We start from the raw sequence: 17,890 nt of genomic DNA, 5'->3' as shown, positions 1-17,890 counted from the left end.
TGGGTCCATATAGCTTTCAGTATCTTCAAAATTAAATTTTAAATCTTGTGTGATGACCTGGGGCATGGCACGAAGGAAACACAGCCAGAGAACTGGTATGAGTCCCTTTATTAGCACCAACTTTGCCCCCAACGTTCCGTTTACTCTCCAGCCTGGAGAAAAGCTCTCCCACGAACCTGCAGCAGCCTCTGGCTGCAGATACTCCAGTCCAAACGCTATAAGCAGAATGACTGCAATCAATCACTCCAGCAAGGAAGCACGTCAATAATTCCAGCAAGACAAGCACACAGAAGCACGGCAATAATTCAAATAGTAAGGAGGAATGCCAGGAATGCAGGCCACAACTCTCAACACTAGATGAATTCAGCGTTTGTTCCTGGCAAACGCCCCTCCCAGCTGCCTCTCCTCCATCCCCAGGTGTGCCTTGTGAAGGTAATCGAGGCCCTTTTCTTCCTCGTAAGCCATGCCACCCACATTGCTCTCTTCTGCATTCTTCTCTGCACGCCCTAGGGTTAGGAGGGGGTGGGCCTTGGTCTTCATGTGAACCCCCTCTCCCCTGTTCCACCTCCTCCATGTTCTGCCCAGCCTGACTTTGCCTTTCCCCAGTTTCCTCCACAGCCAATGGAGCCACTTTGCTGCTCTCTGTCAGCTGTTCATCTTCCCCTTCAGATTCAGACTCTGATGGGGGCACGACATCTTGATTATTGCAATGCACTCTACATGAGGCTGTCCTTGAAAAGCAACCAAAAGCTCCAGCTGGTCCAAAATGCAGTGGCCCATATGGTTTTGTGTATACCACAGTGTGAACATATCACCTCTCCTACGGAACTGCATTGGTTGCCGATTTCCTTCCAGATGTAATTCAAGGTTCTGGTTGTCACCTTTAAAACTCTTCATAGCTTTGGACCAGATTGTCTGAGGGGCCGTCTCTTGCTGGTCACATCCACCCGACCCACTAGAGCAAGGAGGCAATGAATGTTGCAAGTCCCGTCCCCTGAAGTCAGACATCTGGCAGGACCCAAAAGGGCCTTCTCCGTAGTGGCTCCCTCCCTCTGGAACATTATCCCTCCCGAAATTAGACTGGCCCCCATTCTGCCACTCTGTCTCAAGGCCCTGAAGATGTGGTTTTGCCACCAGGCCTGGGGAACAAAGAGTAGGATGGAGCCCATTAAATGGTTGTTTTGAATGTGTGTTGTCACCTAGGGCAGCTGGGTTTTTTTATTTTGTTATTTTTTACTTCTATTATTTTTATTTTTTTCTACATTGTGTTTTTATTGTCTGTATGCCACCTAAAATCGCTGTGAGCAAGTAGGTGGCTATATAAATTATCTAAAATAAATACATAAATAAAATTTTGCTCCATTCTGTATGAGTAAGTCAATTTTTTAAGTGTTCTTCTTTACTTGTAATCTTTAGTCCCTTCTGGTTCCCCTTAGGGTCTAGTCTTCAAAAGTCTATTATGGTTGTTTTAAGAGTTCAAAACAGCAGCATTTTCTCTTTGGAAAGATTCTTATAATTAGTATCAAAAACTTATTTCACATCCATCTGAACCCTTAATCCATTTGTAACTTTTCAAAATCAACATTCTAACTGCTCTTTTGTTTTTATTTTATGAAAAAAATTACAATTATATTTAAAGCTTTTCTCACTAAGGTTTGAAGAAAACTCACCAAGTAGTTCTGAAACTTGTTGATCAAAGGTTTCTAATAGCTGAAAAGCAGTTGACAATAGTACTTTATAGTGCTCCAAAGAAAAATCTAAGACTCTAAAGGTTATATTTAATTAGTATCCCCTTGCTTATAAAAACCACTTCATATTGATAGATTGGTTATAGGTATGATTTTGGAAATTGATAGAAAAGGAAATAGGTGGAGCCAGTATCCTTTAGAAGGGAACTGACTGCGGTTTGAATGAGAATGGCTTTCCTTTATCTCCCAGAGCTATAAATCCACTGGAGACCACTATCTTCCTGTCTCCTCATGAAGAGGAGGAGGAATTCTGCAACTATGTGCAGAACTTGTGGGCAATCTCCTTATCTAGAAAGGAATTACAAAAAGCTGATCTACTCTACTTCACTCCACATTGGTCCTCAGCTCCACTTTTAGCAGAACTTTCTTCAGTTCAGATTTTTCCCCCCAGAAGATGGCTAATAGGCTATCATAGGTGGTTCTCATCTGTTTCCATCTCTTTGGAACAGAATAAAATTGCCAGATGTGCAAGGAGAGATCAACAAAAATCATACCTGTGACCAATAAAATGGTATTTTATAAGTGGAGAGATACCAACTAAAAGTAACCCTTTTAGCGGGGGTTGGCAACCTGTGGCTCTTTGGGCCCTCTCCTGTGGCTCCCTGTCAGATGATCCCACCACTGGCTAGCCCCAACCCTCTCACCCTCCCCTCCAGCTCACTCCTTGCCTGAGAAGGTAAGGGCGACAGCAGCGGATAGAGACTCACCCCATATTCCAGAGCGGGAGTGAAGGGCCCCTCTACTTGCCTCTTCTACCTGCCCTTGTTAGTGCTGCAAGCACATGGGTCACTTGGGGAGACGTGCGAATTACTCTCTGCCTGAGACACTGGCTGGGCCAGCTGCAGTCAATGCTCCACATCGTAATGGGCTTCAGGAGGAGGGGGACGCCGTCTCCCCCATTGTGAAACGTGTTAAATTTAACTCTGTTGCACAAGGTGCTGCAAGAGCAGCGAGCAGGCCATGGAGGCGGCAAGAGCAACAACATCAGCTGCAGCCAGCCTAGCCAGTGTCTCGGGGCAGAGAGAAAGTCGCGTGTCTCCCCATATTCCTCTTACCACCTCCATGGCCTGCTCACTGCTCTTGCAGCACCTTGCGCAGCACATTTAAATTTAGTGTGCTTCACAATGGGGGAGATGGCATCCCCTCCTCCTCCTGGGGCCCATTACAACATGGAGCATCGGCTGCAGCCAGTCCAGCCAGTGTTTTGGGATACAGAGGAAGTTGCGCATCTCCCCAAGCAGCCAAGGTACATGCAACACCAACAAGGGCAGAAGAAGAGGCAAGTAGAGGGGTGCTTCACTCCGCTCTGGAATATGGAGCGAGTCTCCATCCACTGCCATCACCCTTCTCTTCTCAGGGCAGGTGAGGAGTAAGTGGTAGAAGAGGGTGGGGGGGGGGGGGGCAAACTACTAGTGGGTTCAGCCGACAGGAAGCCACAGCAGGGGAATAAAAGAGCTTAATTTATCTGGGAACCTAAAAGACTCTTGATTTAAATCATATGGTAAAAAGCACCTAAAGAAGAAGAAAGAACAACATTAGCAAAAAACAACGACCCAACCCTCACCTGTTTATGGAAATGGTTCAAGAGGGAACACACACACATATACACACGAGAGGGAGGGAGGGAGGGAGGAAGAGATGAGAAAGAGAGAAAAAGAGAGACAGAGGGAGGAGAAAGAGAGGGAGATGAGAGTGAGATGAGGGAGAGAGAAAGAGAGAGGGGGGGAGAAAGAGAGGGAGGGAGATGAGAAAGAGACGAACAGAGAGAGAGACAGAGAGAGAGAATGAGAGGGAGAAAGAGATAAGATAGGAAGAGAAAGAGAAATGAGAGAGGAGGAGGAGAAAGAGAGCTGAGACAGAAAGATGAGAGAAAGAGAAAGGGAGAAAAAGAGAGATGAGACAAGAGAGAGAGATGAGACAGGGACAGAGGGGAGAGAAAGAGAGAGAAAGAGAGAGAGACACACACACAGAGAGATACCTGTTTCCCAGAGAAAAGAAAATACCGGGCACCACAAAACCTGGGTAGGCGTAGCTGGGGGTGAGGGTCATGTGACTGGATGGGAGGGAGTGACATTGAGTTAGCCACACCCATCCAGGTTTGTGGCTCCAGGTGTTTTCTTTTCTGTGGTAAACGGGTCCATATGGCTCTTTTGAGTATCTAAAGTTGCAGACCCCTGTCTTAGAGCCCTAGGATGTTTCTTTTGGATTACTAAATTAGCACTGTGACAAATATTTTGAGGTAATAAATTGACATTAGCTTGTTGAATTGTAATTAATTCTATGATTGAGTGTATGATTTAAGAAAAAAATCATATATCTATATGAGTAATAAATTATTCAGTGTAACAAACCTTCTGATAATTCTGTAATTTGAAGCAAAGTCGCATTACTTTTTTCTTTTTATAATTATAATTCTACAGAATTACTTGTTGTCTGCTTTCTGAATATTTTGGAAAAAACAACTGAAAAAGTTAATAGGTTTCTTGTTAACAAATGTTTGTTTCTTGTTAAAATACTATACATCTCTATCTGTGGCAGGATTTTCACGAATAAAAAATAATACATTAACCAATATTTGCATATAATCATTCAATGCAGAACAGGTAGTTCTCATTTAGCAACCATAATTAGGACCAGCAACTCAGTCACTAAGCGACATGATTACTAAGTGGAAAATCTGAAGACTGAAACAATTTGACTTCATTTTCATTTATTTCCCCTCACTCCCTGTTCGTTTAATGTTCACTATGATGCTGGAATAATTAGCAAGAAGTGAATTAATGGTTATATTTACATTGATTGGAGAGGAAGGGATTACAAGAGAGCAAGCAGGCACATAGTGGTGAACACCACATCAAAAACAATATGCTGGCTGTCAATATGCTTCTTGCAGGAGCTCCTTAGGAGGCAAACATAATTCAAAGGAGTGAAAGAGATGCAGAGGCTAATTAAAGTCATAGAAGTAAGCTTGTTAAACTTAGATAGAACTTAGAACCTTTGGGAGCAGCACTGCGCTGCTGTGGAGAAAAGCAGCTAAGGAAGAGATTGCTTGGTTAAGTAATCTTTCTGCTTTGGTGGGAGCAGAGAAAAATGGATCAGGCACAGAACAATGGGTACTAATTGACTTTGGTTGCAAAGTTATTTCCAATTTTGTAAATATGGGCATTGGTTGCAAAGTAACTTTGGCTGCTGTCCAAGACAGTTGTTTAGTGAGGTGTTCCACCCACCAGTCATTCCTGATCTCAAGGTAAATATAATAGAACATTACAAAGGACAATTGTATTGTGCAAAAGTTGTCAGTACCACTTGGTGCGTAATCAGTACTATTTCTTAGAAATTAACAGAAATGAATTGTTCTTACTATAGCACATACTGTATGTTAATAAGCACTATAGAAGAATGCCTTAGCGTTTGTTCTCAAAATTGAAGAATGTCTTAGTGCAGGGGTCCCCAACCACCGGTCCGCGGACCGGTACCGGTCCGTGGAACAAGTCCTACCGGGCCGCTGGTTTGCTGGGCGCCGCCATCTTTTTTTGATGAAAAAGTGCTTCCGGTGAGCTTTTCCGGGTAGAAAGCTCACCGGAAGCACTTTTTCATCAAAAAGATGGCGGCGCTAGCGCTCGTGAGCTTTTCGGGTAGAAAGCCATTTCTACCCGGAAAAGCTCGAAGCTGCGCCGCCATCTTTTTGATGAAAAAGTGCTTCCGGTGAGGTCACCGGAAGCACTTTTTCATCAAAAAGATGGCGGCGCCCAGCTAATGCCGGTACCGGGCCGCGCCATAAAAAAGGTTGGGGATACCGGGCCGCGGCATAAGAAAGGTTGGGGATCACTGTCTTAGTGAATGTGTTGTGTGTGTGCGTGCGTGTGGGTTTGTGTGTAGATGTGTAAGTGTACATGCATACACAAATACATAGATCTTGCTCTTTTTCTCCACACCATTCTCAGAATTGTATTTCATGCATCTAGTGAAATGAATTGTGATAGATGATATCTTACATTAAAGCAAATTGGTTAATCTTTAAAGTGCCACATGGCAGTTTGTGGAGTTTCAAAGTATTCAAAGATATTTATTCTAAAACAATTGAATCTTCTAAACCTTTAAGAATATGTAATATATTTATGATTTATAGACTGAGAGGTAATAAAATATGTAATCTTAAATATTTCATATTAACAGGGCATGCTATTTTTTGTAGAGACAAGGAAAAAAGTTACTATCAAAAACATTATATTTTAAGTAGAATGTTTTTGATAGCAATTTAAGCATTCTTCTGTAGCATAAATTGATTACTTTTAAATTTTATCACATAATTTTAATACAGTAACAATCAAATTCATGCAACTTACTCCTACAGGCTGAAAAATTAGTCCATCCACTTCATGAGAGACTTCTCTTGCAAAATTTCCCTCAAGAAGCTGCAAGAAGCACCAAATGATTATTAGCAATTGAAATTAAGAAGTAAAACAACCCTGACATATAAAAGAAAAATATCTAAACATCTCTGCTTAATTTATATACCATATAACTCCCCTCAAGATTATACACAGCATTTATTGGAAAGAATTAACATCTAATGTCTATTAATTAATTGTTTAAAAAGCAGATGGGATTAGGAGATAAGCACTGCAATGAAACAGTAAACACATTTTAATGTTCATGAATTGAAGTATGCATTGCAGAAGACATGAGGCCAGTTGAGATGTAACAGTCCTTGCCTTTTTTGTGCCCATTTTTTATCCTTGCTTCTCCCACACTAATTTCTAATTCATACCAACAGTGCCTCTAAGCATTACTAGTCAGCATCGTTTTAAATGCTTTCAAGTAGGGGTATGGAAATCATTTTACATGTGACCATATTACGTTTTACTCGTTCTATCCAAATTAGTAGCAGTTCAAGTGCAGAAAAGAAAAAAAAATAATCCAACTGAGTTAGGGGTCTGAGGCTTGACCCACCCATTCCTCAAACATGACCATGGGATTAGATCAGTCACCATTTATTCAGGTTAAGACATAGAATTAAACTATAGTGAGTCAAAAGTAAACACTGCCAGATGAGAGTGGTAATAAGCATTTTATAATAAACATTTTTGTTGTTGTTCCTAGTGTTCTTCTAGTGTAGAGTCTGCTTTTATCAGATCAATCCAGTACTGATCCATTTGGTTGCAACAGAAATTGATCGACCAACCTGTTGCCTAAGTCTGACATTGTGGTCTGAGAGGGAGAGAGAGAGAGAGAGCAGGCTTCATGACTAAGGTAGACTAAAACTCGTCTCCTGGTTTCCAGCCCAGAGCCTTAACTACTGGACCAACTAGCTCTCACTAAGGTATATAATATATCTTTAGGTATACATTATTATAATAATCTTCATCATTATGCCAATAAGATCTCCTTTTTGCAGACTTGTTTCTTTTTTAATAGTCTTTGTAGGACCACTTTTTCCACACTTTTTTTTTTCTTAACCTTCTCCATTACCTTATGAAAGCCAATGAATTTATATCTGAAGTTGTTATAAATCCTTTAAGATTGTTTAAGGTAAACATCGACTTCTTCTACTAGTTGGGTTATCACGTATGAATGAGGAAGTCTTGGGAATATTAGAAGATAAAATCTACTAGTATGTACTTGGAATGGAATGGAATGGAATGGAATGGAATAGAATGGAATAGAATAGAATAGAATAGAATAGAATAGAATAGAATAGAATAGAATACTTTATTCTATCCAAGTGTGGTTGGACACACAAGGAATTTGTCTTGGTGCAAATACTCTCAGTATACATAAAAGAAAAGATACATTCATCAAGATATGTATAAAAAGTTGCTCTAAATTTAAACCAAACAAAAAATATTTTGGTCTACTGTTCTACTTTTGGTCTACTGGTCTACTGTTTATTCTGCCTAAATATTAACATGAAAGGCGCCACAGCTTAAAAAGAATAAACATAGGTTCAAATATCCATTCTTCTTCATACCATAGTATTAAAGCAAACTTTAAATCAGTATCTTCTGGTTAAAATATATTAAAACTGCTAATTATAAGTTTTAATTAAATTAATTTATGGCAGACACAAGAATGAGAATGCTGTTATAATAATAGATCTTTTTTTTGTACAATTTGGATAATGCAACATGAACTACTTATAATTGCAAAAAAATTAATAGGATAGCCAATTAATAGGATAGCCAAGTATATCATATATATGGGGGACAGATAATATAATCAGCAAATACAAAATAAACATAATGTTACAGAGCAAAATATATTAAAACATTTGTTGAAGACAGTAGTAATATGTTGCTAATTTCACAGGTTTTATTTTTACTTTTCATTTGCTAGTGCATATAATCAAATGCAATTTACTATTCCAGAACTAAGGATTTTTAAATAAAATATTGTTTTTATAATGAAAAAATAAAACTGAGTATAATCAAACCAATTCCATTCTGAATTATATTGAGAAAAGTTAGTCAAGACCATATCTGCAATAATTTTGTATCAGACAAGAACATGTAATAAATGTGTGTATATGTGTGTGTGCACGCACAGGAATTCAATATACAGACATGCCACATTCTGATATTCATGCCCAGGCTAACTTATTACAAAACATATTTCACTATAAAAGCATAACTCTCTAATTAGCCTGATAAAATTAATTGATGGGGGGGAATCAAAAGTGATTTTGCATATCATTATACTACTATGGAAAAAGGACCTGTTTTGGGTCATTACTATGTGGAGAACAGGGTGCAAAGCAAGACCTCTTCCTGAGATATAAGAGTAAATGGAAATATATAGGAGTTTCACCATTGGTATATATTAAGACCCAAGAGGAAAAAAAACTGTTTGGAACAGTGAAAATATGTCTAGCGCAATCTAAGAGCTGAATTCAATCGTATTCATACTTTAGACAAATCCTTTAAAATTAATACAGCTGTGAATAAATTCTCATCAATTTCAATATGAATATTTTTTAAATGGTCGATTTTAGATTCAGCTACCACTAAACATAAAGCACAGAAACATGTGTAATGTTTGAATAGTCAATCTTTTTAATACATATAAAAGTCATCTTCAGTCTCATATGATGCATGTATATATTTGCCTGGAGAGAAATAAACAAGATTACAATTAATTTTATAGAGGTTTAAAAAAAGGCATCATTCAATTCTGGGTGATACACAATAAAACCAACAGAATAAAAACAAAATATAATTATGAAAATGAAGAAAGAAAAGAAAGAAATAAGATCTTTATAATCACACTCAGGAGCCCCTAGCACCCTGACTTAAGGTCTTTAAGGCTTTTCAGAATGCCTACACTGTGGAAGCCATATTAGAGAATCTTATTTCAGAGGACAAGCACAGAGAAGGGGTGGGGTCTGTCTGCTTCTAGAGCTCAAATATGACATTGTTTAACTGAAAGGACCCAGAGTGACCAGCTCTGTCAGACTGAATGAGCTAGGCTGATTCCACAGGAGATAGGCTTTCCCTCATGTAATCAGGCCCAATGCCACATAGGGTTTTATAGGTCATAACCAGCACCTTGCATTTCTCTCAGAAGCATACTGGTATCACACAGGCATATATGTTATTGCCCACAACACTAAATTCTAAAAGTTTCTGTGTGGGCTTCAAGAACAGCCATATGTAAAGTGAATTAGAACAATTGCCCAGTGAAATGACTAGGACATTAGTGGTTGTCTGAAGTACTTTCCAAGCTAGAAAAATGGACAATTGGCACATTAGATGAAACTATGCAAATCCTTCTAGCGAAAGTAACCACCTGTATAGATTGTACACCACTCTAAAACCATTTCTTTATCTGGTTACGCTTTTAATATAATAAATCAGATTAGCTAATCAAGAGGAGGGAAATTCACCATGCAAAACTCTAAAGATATTATTACCACTAACTATAAATTAACAATGTAATTGTTTTTTTTCCAAAAAGAAAAGAAAAAACAGTATGATACTGTTGCTTGCTAATAGCATCAGCTCATTAATTACTATCCATGATTCTGTTGTAGCATTCCAAGCCTGATTAATGTCAGGTCAAGTTTAACATATGACAAGGTTTATTACTAATGTTTTGCTAACCCACAGCTTGACAGTCTTTCAACAGATGAGCGCCATCTGTTACATAAGGGAATAAAAGTCAGAGTACTGCTAACTCTGAGTTGCTCCAGGTCACTATGGTATGTTTTCAAAGCTGTCCAGGGCAATTAGGATAATAGTATTTGGTACTAATTGCTAACTTTAAAAGCTACTCATATCATGTACTTTATTTCATTTGTAGTAATACTCATATAACATGGCCTTAAAACAATATTACTAATCATCCATATCTTATAACTGCCAGGCAATTACAATGTGCTACATTTTACAATCAGCAATTAATCCTAAATTCAAGACACAAAACTGGAAACAGAGCAGTAATGCCTATGGCTCATTAAATTTGAACCCAAGGTAAAATACTCTATGCCCAATTTATCACCACCAATGAATACTCCAGCATCCATGTTTACATCTCAAAAACCTACTATATAGTTAGTCTTCACTTAACAAACCTAATTAGGATTGGAATCTCCATTGCTAAACTATGCTGTTGTCAAGCAAAATATTACAGAACCATACTGCTTAGCGACAGCAGTTCCAGTAGTCTCAGTTGCAGTCATTAAGTGAGGCCCTCATGTTTCTTGTCCCCTATTGTGCTAGTCCCTGCTTCAACTCCCCCCACCAGCCTCTCATCTCTGCCCTTTTGTCCTCCCTGCACTCTGCCACCTACCCTAACTGTCCTCACCATCCATGGAGGATCTTTGCAGTGTGCCTCTCCAGAGTAACCAGGGAGTAGTCACATAAGGGCGTCCTGCAAGGCAACAGCTGCCTCAGACAATTGTGTCTCATCCACAGCAGGAAGAAAAAAACAGAGCTCTGCCAGAGGAGAAGGAGTAGGCAGCAGAGTACAAAGCGGACAAAAGGCAAAAGATGAGAGGCAATGGATGGATGGATGGATGGATGGATGGATGGACGAAGCTGAAGCTCATGCTGCAGTCATAAATGCAATCAGACTGCCAAGTGTCCAGGTTTTGATCATGTGACCATGGGGGAACACTGCAACAGTCACAACTTTGAGGATTGGCCATAACTATCATTTGTTCAGCATTATTGTAACTTTGAATGGTCACTGAATGAATAGTTTGTTAAGTAAGAATTACCTGTTAATAGAATTGTGGATTTAACATTATAGAGGCTTTTTTTCCCCAAATAATGATTTTTTTTCTGTAATATTTTCAAAACCCTTGTGTGTCTATTTAAAAACTAGCTCAATACCCATGCTTCGCTATGAAACTATATGGTCGGGCTCAATTTTTGGGGAGGAAAATAAGGGAAAAATTCTGCCTCTGCCTACTGGCATCCATTGGTATTCATCTGGCTAACATTCTGTCAGTGTGTGAGAGAGTTGAGGAAAGTGAAACAGTATTTGCTATGTAAGCAAGGAGACAGCAAGGAGCCTGGGTGTGGCTTAGCTCAACTGTTCTGTACTAAAGCTGCTTGGTGCTGTGAAACTGAAACTGAAACTCCTCTTCTCTGCTTGTGTTTTGCATTTGGAACAAATTTCTTTTCAGGTGGGGAAGGGGAGTAGAACTCCTTAGCATCAGAGCGTGTTAATGATAAGAAATACTAATGCTCTGATGGTCATTTCGAAAAATCCTTTCTTAGTGAGCACCTAGAAGCCAAGAGGAACATATGTGCCAAATTTCAAGTTTGTAGGCTTTTACAGTTCTGGAGATTTTGTGATGATGCATGAGTGGTATTTCGCTTTTATATATAAAATCCCGATAATTTCAATGGACCTTAGTTCCTGTCAGTAAATACAGAATGCAATCTAAAGTAACAAAAAGCCCTGGATTCTTTGTAACGCTGTTTAAATTACGCAGCCTCAGCTTCAATCTTGACAATAAGGATTGCATTCACAAGTCATATTTGAACCCAGACAAAAACTGCAAACTAGCTTCATCATATTTAATGCATTCAAAATAATAACCTCGAAGCTATACTAAAAATATTTTAATGCTTAATTCAACAATATGTACACGTTAGTGTATTAGTATGTACAGGTACCTCAGTATATTTAGGAGAAAGGTATAGCATATCATTGAACTACTCTTTGAAAGGTGCATGTTTTCATTCTTGTTGAATGTGTTGCTGCTGCTCTTTAAAGCCCACAAGATGAACAGCAAGCTCCCCTTTCCCACTGCTGACTAGTGCAGCCATATAGGCACAGTTATTCAGGGTGCATTCAAAAGGGAAAGAGAGCCAGGCATGACTGCCAAAGGGAAACACAGCCTAATCCAAGCCATAGTGAGCGCTGGAAAAAAGAAGTGAGATTTTCAAACCATTCAGTAAACTAGATGGGCTTTGCTCTGACTCATCTTCTTTTGTTATTAGACCATATGAAAAGTAGCTTTTTATTTAGCCCTTTTTTTCTCCATAGTTCAAGTAACTAATTACTGCACCACATATTCCTTTCTTCTGCTATATGTAGACTAATTACCCTTTCAGGGGATAATTATTTCCCTCCCTCATCCCCAAATTACATTTTCTACCTTCCAAAGAGACAGAACAAGCAATGCTAAACATTTTCCACTTTTCTCATTTCATGAATGAGAAAAATGAGAGTGAGATATCATATCCTGAAATTTTAAGATAAAAGCCATTTAATATGCTAATCTGCGCAATAGCATCAACCAGTACAGGTTGAGAGCACATTGTAAAATAGTATCTGAGCCATGAAAATAACATTTTGTCTCCTTTGGAAATGTACCCTACATGAATATGACTTGCTCTTCATATATGTTATAAGTAATAAGCCCTAAAATGTAATAAACAAGCCCTTAAAGGCTGAGGAGATATGCATGGCGTTCAGTGACTTTAAAGCCGGCTAAAACAATGAAGCCAACTTGCAAATCGTCATCTACAAAGCTGAGGCTCAAGCGTCCTCTTACACTGACACTCCATGTTAAGTCCCTTTCCCTTCCAAGACAGATTTCATTACCATGTTGCACTTAAATGGCACAAACCGTTAATAACAAATTTGATTGTCAGTCAAGCTTTGTCAGTACTGCCATAAATGGTGAATTAACGTAACAGTGGAAAGGAGGAAAAATGGAAGCAAAATAGACTTTGGAAAAATGAAGGTATGCAATACAGGGTTTTGCCATAATTTGTGCCAATTCTTCTAGTAGTTGATCATTAAATACTTAAAGAAACATTTTTGCAAGGGGCGCTTCATGGGTTTGATCTGCAAATTAAACTAGTTCAGTCACTCATTCAAATGCTTATTTGAATATTGTAAACAAATCAAAAAGCTACTCATAGGTTGATTGTTACACTGACTTAATATTTTAAATATCCCAGTTGATATTGAGATCACTATTGACTCACTGACAAAGTAATGCTGCCCTGCTGTCTAAACTGAATTACTCGGATATCATAAACAGATTTAAAAGTTTTTTTTTCTTGAAATGGTTACCTCAAAAATGAAAGAAACAGGCTGTGATGGTGTCTGTTTGGCTTCAGATACTCATCAGTGAAACCATATAAGTAACTCTCAGTGCTTATTTTCAGCCCAAAGAACTGACAGATATAGCAACCTTATCTGCAGTATTCCCAAAAAGCAAATCCCAGCAGTCAGTAAATTGTGACTGTGTAGTTTATTGTTCAACTCACAAATGGAGGAGTGGTATGCACAGCTGTTAAGAAAGGAAATGAAGGAACAGTGTGAGAGAGAGACAGAAGCAGCTGCAGGGCAACTAGGGAAGAAGCAGCAGTGGGGGCAGATCCCAGTAATACCCCCCCAAAAAAAAAACCCCACCTATGTGCAGTTCATCTGCTTGGAAACCTCTCAGTTCTAGCATATTTTATTTTGATTTGGAACTGGAAGGATCACTCTTGATGAGTGTTAATCATGATTCAATCAGGATCGTGTTTTATAGCATGACTTGAAATTAAGAAACAAGCTCTTACACTGCGCAGAAAAAACCCAAAAGAGTGAAATAACAAGGCAAAGAAGAGAACAGTGATCACATTTATAAAAGCAACCAAAAAAAAAAAAAAGAATATTAGTAGGCATTTTTCCCCAAGAAAATGGAGATAGTAGAAATGACAATGCAAAACAGAAAAGGCATAGGGAGGAGAGACAAACAGTGAGAAGATAGAAGACTAACAGGGGGGAAATGAGAATGAACAGATGGAGCTGGGAAAAGGCAGAGAAAAGAATGCTATGTCAATTCTGGCAGAAAATACAGGGCTGATATAGGTGATTCAGACTTACTGATGGACTAGAAAATAAAAACAAAACTGAAAATAAAACAAAGGAAAGAATGGGGGGGGGGGTGTTATGATTTTGGCAAAGTAACAGCTCCAGATAGTGTCAACAGTTCCTTTCTCTAGCTATAGAAGTCAATGAGTTCAATACACACATATTTCTCCTTGTCTCTTCTAATGTATTTTTTGTTCTCTGCAATGCCTAGCACATTTTCATTTTTTGCAATGGCAAAAATCCATCCTCTACCAATTATTATTAATTTCAAATCTGAAATATTATTATTTCAAAACTCTCCCTACTCTGCTAAGAGGATGGAAAACGGTGCAATATTAAATGTGATCAGTTTCTAGAGATGAGCAGAACTTTAGAAAATATTAACTGTGGGAACAGAAGGCAGATCCAATTTGCTTGAAAAGCAAGCCAATGCTGCTTCCTCGAGCCCTATGTCCCTTACCCTATTTCTTATGTTAGCCTTATAAGCTAACCAAATATATTCTTCCTAGATGGATTCATAAATGTGCAGCAAGATAGAAATCTGCAGTTGCAAATAATAAATAATACGAAAGTGACTAATGCTAGCTAAAGAATAATTTTATAATGGCAATCTTTAAATCTGAGCACAAAATTCAACTTTATCACTAAATTATGTGGCTCAGGATCAGGCACTATTTCTATGAGAAAGACAGAAAGATCAATTGTACAATGCACTTTGATTAAACAGACTCTACCAAAAGATTCAGTATTAAAATCCCATTGATCGGTGTTGTTTACTCTGAAGTTGTTATGTTTCTGAAGTTCAGAAGATAACACAAGCTTATTTAGCTAAACAATATATCTGCATCAGCAAAATTCAAAGTTCGCAGAAGTCTGAGCAAAAAAAAAGGAGGAAGACCCTTCAGAACTCTCCAATAAAAACTGCATAAAGGATAGAATTCTGGATAATGTATGTCTGACTAAATAAAATGTAACAAAAGCACTTTGAATGATGTAACTATTTGCCATTCAATATACTTAATAAATTTAGTGCAGGCACAACTTGAATGTATTTAGTGTTAGAAATAATTAGCTATTAAGAGTTTCTCATATATTAATTAAGTTTAACATATACTATTACAGGACAGGACTACATTTTTCCAGAAACATCTGGAAATCTAATGACCACTTAAAATGTATTGTCGAATAGACTATAAAGGATACTCTGGCATAGGTACATAGCTGTTATTAACACAGAAGGAGAAAAAATGAAATACTTGTTACAGATCATAAAACATTCAAATTTTGTGTATTAAGACTTCGTGATTCCATTAACTGAAAGGTTTACTGCTTGTCTAATGAGTTTAGTTTCAGGCTGAAAAGCCTTCTTATTCATTCAAGCATTTTACCAGTTGAAATGATCAAGCAGAGCTGTGCACCCGTGTTGATGACTTTTCTAGACTGACATTTAGTGAATGATATAATAAAAAGTTATGTTTATACATGAACTTACAAGTATCGAGAGAACAGTAATTCATTTTTTAAGTATATAATAGTGAAAACAAAAAAATAAGAACAAATGCAAATCAGTACATACTACTATGGATTTTTTTAAATAAACAAAGATCAAAAAGCAAGTGAAGCAGTACATTGATATGGCATGCCTCGATTAACAGGGTCATTAGGTCAGCAGAGACCATACCTTTAATACATAAGAGGCCTGTGTTCAATCTTTCCAGGACTGATTCTTGCCCTATGATCAAGTTTTACTAAGGAGACTTATTCATGTTATTTATGAAATAACACTTATTTTTTTATTTCCAAACTAGACAAGAATTTTGCAAAGCTGCTGACAGTTAAGTACTCACTAAAGGACATTTTAGATGTCCTCCTTCATGCTCTGCTATGTGTGACTTTATTCTTGGCCCCTTGCTTTTTCCTTGAAAATTTGAGCAAAGAAACATTTTCTCAGAAAATAACTCGCAATGTTATTCATTAAGAGATCAAATCTTGACTTGGCTGCATGCTTGATTTTGTCCTGCACTTTTCTGAGAAAACATAATTAGAAGCTGGAATCTATTGGAAAGCTATTTCTATACACGTGTACACACACACACACACACACACACACAGAGAGAGAGAGAGAGAGAGAGAGAGAGAGAGAGAGAGAGAGAATAGCATATGTTTACATTTAGGAAAGTCTTGTAAGGCTTGAAGCATTATGTGCTAAGAAAATTACCATTCAGCAGATATCAAGAATATTTTTACCTTTTTTGCAATGTTGATGTCAAAAAATGGTTTGTTACGAACACTAAAAGGTTCTTGTGCTTTGTCAATTTGACCATTTTTCATTTTATCATGCCGTGGGAGTATAATCTCTTTTTCTATACATGACAGGCGAATATTAAAGTCACATTCTCCAACTGGTTGTGCCTGCCAAATTAAAATATCAGAAGTCCATGAATACACAATTTATAAAAATTAGATAACATGAAAGAAAATTTTCACTTAGGTGTGTTTAACTCAACAATGATTTTCTAACATTGTCATAATTTTGCTCTAGCGATAAGATTAGAAAGACTGGAAGAGAAACGGGGCATCTTTTCTTTCGGAGTTCAAATAATTCTGAAAACAGTTTTATATTTACTGATGTAAAAGGACACTTCAAACTATGGACAAATCTATCATTTTATTAACAGTCTGCTTTCTTTTTTGTGCCTAGTACAATATTCCTAAGTCTGCATAGCAGGTTTTCAATTATCTTACATTTTCCTTCATATTTCTCTGTGCTCCATTTTCATTACTCAACTTCTCTTTTTAGTCTTTCTTAAGTACGTACATTCGGTCCACGTTAACCCTTCTCTTGCTCTGGAGCTTCTAGAGCAGGAGTGTCAAACTGGATTTCTTCGAGGGTCGGATCAGCATTATAGTTTTCCTCTGCGGGCCAGGCCAGGACGGGGAAGGGGGAGAGGAGAGGATGGACGTCTCCTACAGCACCCTGTTTTGGCTGGAAGAGTGGTGCAGGAGGCTGTCCAGGCCAAAAACGGGCCACACAGGAGCTGCACACAGCCCCCCCCCATGCCCCGTTTTCACTAGCAGAGGCACTGCGGGCTGGTCCTTTGCTATTTTCAGGCCAGCCCTGCGGGCCAGAGTTTGACACCCTTGCTCTAGAGCAGGGGTGTCCAACCTTAACAACTTTAAGACTTGTGGACTTCAACTCCCAGAATTCCTCAGCCAGCTTTGCTGGCTGAGGAATTCTGGGAGTTGAAGTCCACAAGTCTTAAAGTTGCCAAGGTTGGACACCCCTGCTCTAGAGCCTCTATCAATAGTATTCCATATTCCCTCCGCTTTCCTTATATAAGCTTATTCTCCCATTGATTTCTCCACTTCATTTCTTTCCCATCACCCATCTATAATATTCTTTTTACTGCATGAACACCTACAATTAAAAAGGTGTTCACTCTCCCAGTAAGGTGGTAACGTGCAGGTGGATAATGCATTACAGTCTGTTTATTACAGTGGATCAAAAAAAGCTAATGTCAGCTGAATCAGAGATGTATTGGAGACTAACAATATAAGCATTCCCTATTCCTCCCTTCATTTACACACAACTGCATTTATTAATCGCAACAAACCTTAAATGAGGCCAATAAAACTATAAGTACGAATTCAGAGGGCAGTAAAATATATAGAGAGAAAGAGCTGTAATTATCCTTATGGTTTGCAGGGATAGTCTACTACAACAAGCATGGAGTACAACATTTAACCTTGCCCAGAAATTCCAACAAAAAATAGCAAATGTAACAGTCACTCTGACCAGATAATTTGACAATGCATAC

The 17,890-nt window shown here is 38.3% G+C and overlaps 1 protein-coding gene across 1 annotated transcript in view; it reads right to left on the bottom strand.

Moving 5' to 3' along the window:
* RNGTT (RNA guanylyltransferase and 5'-phosphatase) overlaps window positions 1-17,890 on the bottom strand; it is a 121,023-nt gene that overhangs the window by 44,779 nt on the left and 58,354 nt on the right. Inside the window, exons 11-12 of the mRNA XM_026666545.2 lie at window positions 16,320-16,484; window positions 6,095-6,163 (exon numbers count right to left, since the gene is read on the bottom strand). Coding sequence (XP_026522330.1) covers window positions 6,095-6,163; window positions 16,320-16,484 — 234 coding nt within the window. The remainder of the gene's footprint in view (window positions 1-6,094; window positions 6,164-16,319; window positions 16,485-17,890) is intronic.

Source organism: Notechis scutatus, chromosome 1 (assembly GCF_049901735.1).
Source record: "Notechis scutatus isolate UNSWTSFEM ecotype Mainland chromosome 1, rNotScu1.2, whole genome shotgun sequence".
NCBI classification, from domain to species: Eukaryota; Metazoa; Chordata; class Lepidosauria; order Squamata; family Elapidae; genus Notechis; species Notechis scutatus.
The sequence above is the reverse complement of the archived record's forward strand: the minus strand, read 5'-3'. Positions and strand labels throughout refer to the sequence as shown.